The 7,193-nt window shown below is 38.1% G+C and overlaps 1 protein-coding gene across 1 annotated transcript; it reads left to right on the top strand.

Moving 5' to 3' along the window:
- The first annotated feature begins 543 nt into the window (after positions 1-543).
- Positions 544-1,557, top strand: foxg1b (forkhead box G1b). Its single transcript, XM_053635077.1, has one exon. It carries the CDS (start codon positions 544-546, stop codon positions 1,555-1,557), a length of 1,014 nt encoding a protein of 337 aa, XP_053491052.1.
- The last annotated feature ends 5,636 nt before the right edge of the window (positions 1,558-7,193 follow it).

Below are 7,193 nucleotides of genomic sequence, written 5' to 3'. Positions count from 1 at the left end.
TAAGGTGAAGTTGAATCAACCCACTAAATAAGCTCTTTACAGAGCAACACTTTGGACGCTAATTTAACACAAGATCTTGGCATGAATGTGTCCTTGGCTTGAGCACACCCTTTGAGTTTATTTATGGATTTGAATCCGACTAATTTTTTGTTTTTTTGTCCTGATCTTCAACTCGTCATTCTTCTGCGTCAGACCCACACGACACGCTGCTTTAGCATCGCACTTCATCCAGAGTGTTGTGGATGCGCGTCTCTTTTGCGCACTGTCTTAATACTACGCGCTAAATCGAGCAGACGGTTAAAAAAAAAACGAAAAAAAGAAGGGCGGATTGAGTGCAAATTTTCGGCGAGTTCTGAGCTCCGCCCCCTCCACGATGAAGCGGTTAACACGGATTCTGATATATTCCTAATTTCCCGGCGCAGCGTCCTCCGTCCTAGATGCATACAAAGTCCACACCTCAACGCGCGTGACTAAACTTTTCCTCTTTTTTTCAAAAGAGGGGGGAAAACGGAGCTTTTTTTGGTTTCGTATACTACCCTGGCCATGGGAGATCACAAAGAGCCGACCATGGTGCAGAGGTCGAGTTCGTTTAGCATCAAGAGCCTCCTGCTGCCGTCCAAGTTTGACAGCCAGGGCGCAGGGGTCGCGGAAAACAGCGCGACTCCGGATTCGGAAAAATCCTCGGAACCGACGGAAATGGACTCCACACCCCTGCAGCAGCGAGGTGAGGACGAATCGGGACCGGAAGCAGTGCGAAAAAGCGGCAAACACGACAAACCGCCGTTCAGCTACAACGCGCTCATCATGATGGCCATTCGCCAAAGTCCCGAGAAGCGGCTCACGCTCAACGGCATCTACGAGTTCATCATGAAGAACTTCCCGTACTACCGGGAGCACAAGCAAGGCTGGCAGAACTCCATCCGACACAATCTCAGCCTCAATAAGTGCTTCGTGAAAGTGCCGCGCCATTACGACGACCCGGGAAAAGGGAACTACTGGATGCTGGATCCGTCCAGCGATGACGTGTTTATCGGTGGGACAACAGGAAAGCTCCGCAGGAGGTCGGCCACATCACGGGGTAAGCTGGTGATGAAACGAGGCCTACGTTTCGCCCCACTCGGACTCGGACTCGGTGAGCGCGCGAGTAACCCGCTTTGCTGGCAGCTGTCTCCGTTTCTGCCCTTACCTCACGCGCACTACAACGGACCCGCGCACGGGTTTCTTAACCACGGACACGCGTACGGGTCCCTGCTCCCGAGCATGGAGCCCATCACCAGCGGAGATATCGCCCGCCCTGTGCTCGGACCCTCCACCTCTGGTGGATACAGCGCGAGCTCTGTGCCCACGGGATTACTCTCAGCACACAACGGCTATTTCGTGGCAGGAGCGCAGCAGCAGGCGCAGGCGCTCCAAACCGGCCCTGGTTACGGGATCTCGAGCTCTCCGCCGCCGCTGCTCGCGGATTCTAGGACCTCGTTACCGTCTTTCTCCTCGAGCGGCTTTTCTGGAGTTTTGTCACAACATAAAAGACTCGCGCCTCATTCCTTCCTGAGCTGAGCGACTTATTCGGGTTTAACGCACAGCAAAAAGTCGACTCTTGTATTAACGCGTCCAGCTGGACACAAATCAACGCTGTGAGTTTCATCTCAGCACTAACACTTTATTGAACACTATAGGCTAGTTGTTATTTCGAGTTGAAATCTGAATATTTATTAAACACCAAATTTAATTCAACACCGGAATTGTTTTGCTGCGCATCGGAACCGAGTGACACTAAAAAACCCTTCAATGTGCACATTTTCCTTTTGTGTTACACAAGGACCAATTCTTTGTCAATTTGTTGCTTTAAAAAAAAAAAAATTTAAATATGTAGTAATAATGCAACAGTATCAGTGGTACGACGTCATGCCAAAGGCAACACACGTTTTTAATTATTATAATTATTACTATTTAAATTTCTTTGTGAGTCACTTATCCGTTTTTTAATCGTATAACGTATTTATTGAAAATTGAGAACATGCCTAAAAATGGGTCCTTTATACTAATGTATACTATACTAATGCTAATGCTAATGCTAATAATAATAATAATAATTATTATTATTATTATAACAACAACAACAACAACAATAATAATATTAATAATAATAATAATTATTATTATTATTAGTGTTTTTTTGCTGTTGTTGTTATTATTATTATTATTATTATTATAATTATTATTATTATTATTATTATTATTATTTTACGGTTATATTTAGCCTAACACTGTGAATGAGCCTTAACGCGGTCAGTCAGGGTTTGCAGCATCACACAAGCTAAACAACAAACTCAGGTTTTCATGCGTCCTGACAATGATACTGAAATAAAATGAAATTAAAAAAAAAGAAAGAAAGAAAGAAAGAAAGAAAGAAAGAACATTTCTGATGTATCTACTGAGCAGCTAACGCTTCGGATCATTTGATCACTTGTATTAGGGCAGGCCTACTCAAAAAAATAATTAGCTCTTTTGTTTTGCACAAAATATTATTACATTTTTGTAAATTTGATGAATTATTTGGGTCTACAGATTACGAATAGGTGTTTCTCATAATTTAGCGATCCATTTAAGAAAACAAGACTATTTACCATCCAGTACACTTTTTATAAATGTTTTATTATTGACCCTCCTTGTCAGACTTATTTAATCCGATCACAAATCCAATTCCGTTCAGATATATGTGTTTTACTCAGTGGTTTTTCGAAGAAAAAAATAATCTTTTTTTTTTTTTTGGTAAAACTTTACTTCTAATTACAATACAGTGTGCATTTATACCAGTTTGTTGGTTTTGGTGATTATTATTTCCCCCTGTATATACAGACTGAACGTGCAGATGGTTCAGAATTAAAAAATAAAGTATTGTACTATTTCCTTATCATCGGACGCGGTGTCTTTCTTGATGTCCACATGGAAAAATAAAGTTAAATCCATACTATAGTCATTAAGGAGGACAAAAAAAACCCCCAAAAACAAACAAAAAAAACACAGTGGGTTCTCCTCTGGGTTCTCCAATAATCTGACTTTAATGCCAATAAACACTGCCTTAATTAATTAGCCATGGGCTGATCACATAAAGTCATCGCATTATATCACGTTGAAGTCGTCACGTTACGTCAACATGTGAAAGTGCATTAAACATAAACGCGCGCGCACACACACGCACACATACACACGCGCACGCACGCACGCACTCACACGACGTTCACTGAAACAACCTTCGATTATATATTTTAGTGTTAATGGGCTGCTTCTGTTCATATTTGTCGCTCTGCTGCTCATGATCAGTATAAATTAATGACAGTTTTTGAAAAAATACAAACGGTACTTTCTCACCCTCAAATATAGCACATTTAATTGACAATGTCTGCAATTCAAATGTCTACAGTGAAAGTTTAAAGCATTCTATATGGGATTTCACGTGGACATTTTAATATACAAGTAACTGAAATATTGTGCACATGTTGCATCAAACACACAAAATAAGTCAACGTGCAAAAGTCATTAAAAAACAACAACAACATTTGTGTGAATTCATTTTTGCATAAACATTGAAGTACTAAATCCAGATACAGTAGCCTATAACCTGAAAGAGGATATCACACTCATATAAAATGCATAACATTTAAAGGTTCTTCAGCTGTCTGTGCAGAACCTTACCACATAGTTTCCCCATCAGAAAGAGTTAAAAGCCGAAAACACTTGACTACTCCCTATCCCTTAAAGAACCACTGACAAAACCTGTACAAAGCCTGACTGTATATTCTATCCCAAGTGGGATGATATAGCGTATATAATGCATCACGTGACCATTCATTCATTCATTCATTTGAATATTTGCTCAAATAAAAGGCAAGTCAGGTCAAGTCAATTTTTATTTATAAAGCACGTTTAAAGACAACAGTAGTTGATCCAAAGTGCTGTATGTAACACCATATAGCATCACATTAAATAGCATCATAAGACAAACAATACAAATAAGTTTTAAGAGAAGATTTAAAAATGCCTAAAGACTAAGCGGACCTCACCTGAAAGGGGAGACTGTTCCAGAGTTTGGGACCAACCACAGAAAAGGTTCGATCACCCTTAGTAGGTCAACAGGGGACAGATGGAAGAAGTTGATTACAACAGCTTAGCGTTCTGGTAGGAGAGTAAAGGTGAAGAAGGTCAATAATGTTCTGCATGTGGAGCAAGACCAAAAAGAGCTTTGCATACATAAATAAGAAAAGAGCATAAATAAATAGCAAACACTCACTGAACAGCCCGATTGGATGAGCTCAGGCGTAATGCAAGTGTCTGAAAGTTCACGTGTAGTGTGTTTACAAAGCCGACTCCCCAGAGAAAATAATATTTGCATTAACGTCTTTCGTTTTAAACCAAGCAGTCTATGTAAAATATTCACCACCAGGCTGCTGACGTCTCGTTATGATTTGCATCTCAGCAGGCTGTTTCAACACTAGGCCACAAATAAGAATTTTGCTGTAAGATGCAGATAATTAAATCAGTGTAGCAAGAGTAAGCACGGGTCAACAGAAATGCAAAATCAGGAGGAGACATATAAATGAACGTCGTATGTTTTAAATGAACATTTGATACTGAGTCGGCTCTATTTTGACTTGAGTCAACTCTGTTTCGTTTTTTATTGATTACTGTCAGAAAATCTTAAAATGATTTTACCATCATGCATTTAAAATGTTAATTTTTTTTAGCCAGTCTTATAATAATAATAATAATAATAATAATAATAATAATAATACTAAAAAGAGTTCTAGGGTTCATTGGATAACTAAGGGTTATTTCAAGAGAGCTTTCTGCTTGGAACTCTTTCCGGGTTCTGTATATAGAACCTTTAAGGGTTCCCCGAGATGGACACCCAAGTAAGTAAGAGTGTTTTTTGTTGTTGTTGTTGTTGTTTTTTTTTAATTGTTTTTTTTTAAAGAATGCAATATTGTATAATAGTCATAGAAATTCCCGTCGAAAGAAATAGTTTTAATGAAGTCATGATCTCATGTGCGAGGAGGATGTAAGCAAGTAAATTCTGATTCTACAGGGTAAATAAACAAATAAAAAAAATCACATTGGAATGCACAACTTTCTTTTGTGACTATCTAAAATATAACGATGCTCAGGTAAAGTGCATCAGTGTAGTAGTGCGTATGGGCATTTAGCATTTCAATTGGCATTTTGCAAATTAAAAGGAAAATATGATGAAGCAGGAAAACGTCCCCAGCTCCACAGGAACCATAAGACAATTTCTTAAATAAATATTAGAACTTGAGTTATAAGAACAAGGATTTATTATTTATTTATTATTTTATTAGGCCTATTTTATAACAATTCAGGTAAAATGCGAAGGGCGCCTTTAAAATATATAATAGACCTACATAGCCTAATGATAGCTATATTTCAGCCTGAAACTTATAAACAATAAATTAGTGCACAAATAACCAAAACATAGACAACATGAATATGAAATTTGGCAGTACGCGTATATATTCAATTATAATCGAGATAAATCCAAGACATCATGAATGCATCACCCTTAGAGCTCCTATCAGCAAACACGGCGGCCATTTTGGCGGTCACGCGCACGCGAGCCTTTTCCATTAGAAAGAGATCAGCACGCGCTGAAGTCTTAACCATCACACTTTGAGGCTTATCTCCAAAAATATGCTTTGGTCCGAATGCTGCGGTTGCACACAGTTGCGCATGCGCATTGCGGACTATAAACATCCCTGTGGCAAAAAAAAGAGCCTGTAATAAAAAAAAAGAAAGAAAGAATGAAATAATAAAATAACTAAAGAATTACACAATAAAACATAGCTTAGTTAATAATCGCAATCACTTTGGTGGGCAATATTTAAAAAAAATATGACCTTATGATAACAGTTTTGCAATAGGCTACAAGCTATTAGGCTATAGTTCTGTCTGTGTTTTCTAACAGATATAACGGGCTATCAGAAGAAGAAGAAGAAGAACAACAACAACAACAACAACAACAACAACAAAGGGTTCCACACTTTAATGCCAAAAGTAAATTATTTGATAATAACTGTCGATAATAATGAATAGCCTACATAAATACATAAATAAATAGTTTCTGGTCGCTATGTTGTGTTAATATTACAGTCAGATAAGACCGCCGATAACTAGTTTATATAGGCTATTGTAAGTACATATACATATTAAACATTCATTAGGTGGACTGTGTTTTTATGATATTGATGATTCATATTCCTTTTTTTTTTTTTTAAATAAAAATGATTTCAAATACCACTTATTAAATATGTGGCCTAATTAAACAGAAATAGTATATTTTTAAAAAATCCTATAGACTAGTGTTCAAATCCAGTTAAACACGAATGGCCATCAAAGCAACTGAGGATTTAGCTTCTGCATTTAACACAGTCCAAAACTGCAAACTGAAAACATCACATCAGTAATAACCATATCCATGTGTGAGATTAACGCAATAACGTATCCATGTGCGGGATTAAAGCAGTAAAAATCATGTCCATGTGCGGGATTAATGCGGTAACATATCCATGTGCATGATTAAAGCAGTAATAATCATGTCCATGTGCGGGATGAAAGCAGTAATAATCATATCCAGGTACGGGATGAAAGCAGTAATAGTCATGTCCAAGGTAGGGATTAAAGCAGTAACATTTCCATGTACGGGATTAAACCAGTAATAATCATATCCAGGTGCGGGATTAAACCAGTAAAAATCATGTCCATGTGCAGGATTTACGCAATACATTTACAGTTACATTTACATTTATTCATTTAGCAGACGCTTTTATCCAAAGCGATTTACAAATGAGAAAATACAAGAAAAGCAATAACATAACTATGTGCAAGAAAGCACTAGCCTAACATCATGTCCATGTGCAGGATTAAAAAAGTAACGTGTCCATGTGATGGATTGAAGCAGTAATAATCATGTCCATGTGCGGGATTAAAGCAGTAACATGTCCATGTGCGGAACTGACGCAATAACATTTCAATGTGCGGGATTAAAGCAGTACCATCAGGTCCATGTGCAGTATGAAAACAGTAACATCATGTCCATGTGCGGGATTGACGCAATAACACATCCATGTGCGGGATTAAAGCAATAAAATGCATATTTGCGGGATTACAGCAGTAATAAT

Source organism: Ictalurus furcatus, chromosome 10 (assembly GCF_023375685.1).
Source record: "Ictalurus furcatus strain D&B chromosome 10, Billie_1.0, whole genome shotgun sequence".
Taxonomy (NCBI): domain Eukaryota; kingdom Metazoa; phylum Chordata; class Actinopteri; order Siluriformes; family Ictaluridae; genus Ictalurus; species Ictalurus furcatus.
Note: the sequence above shows the minus strand (reverse complement) of the source record. Positions and strands in the feature narration are given on the sequence as shown.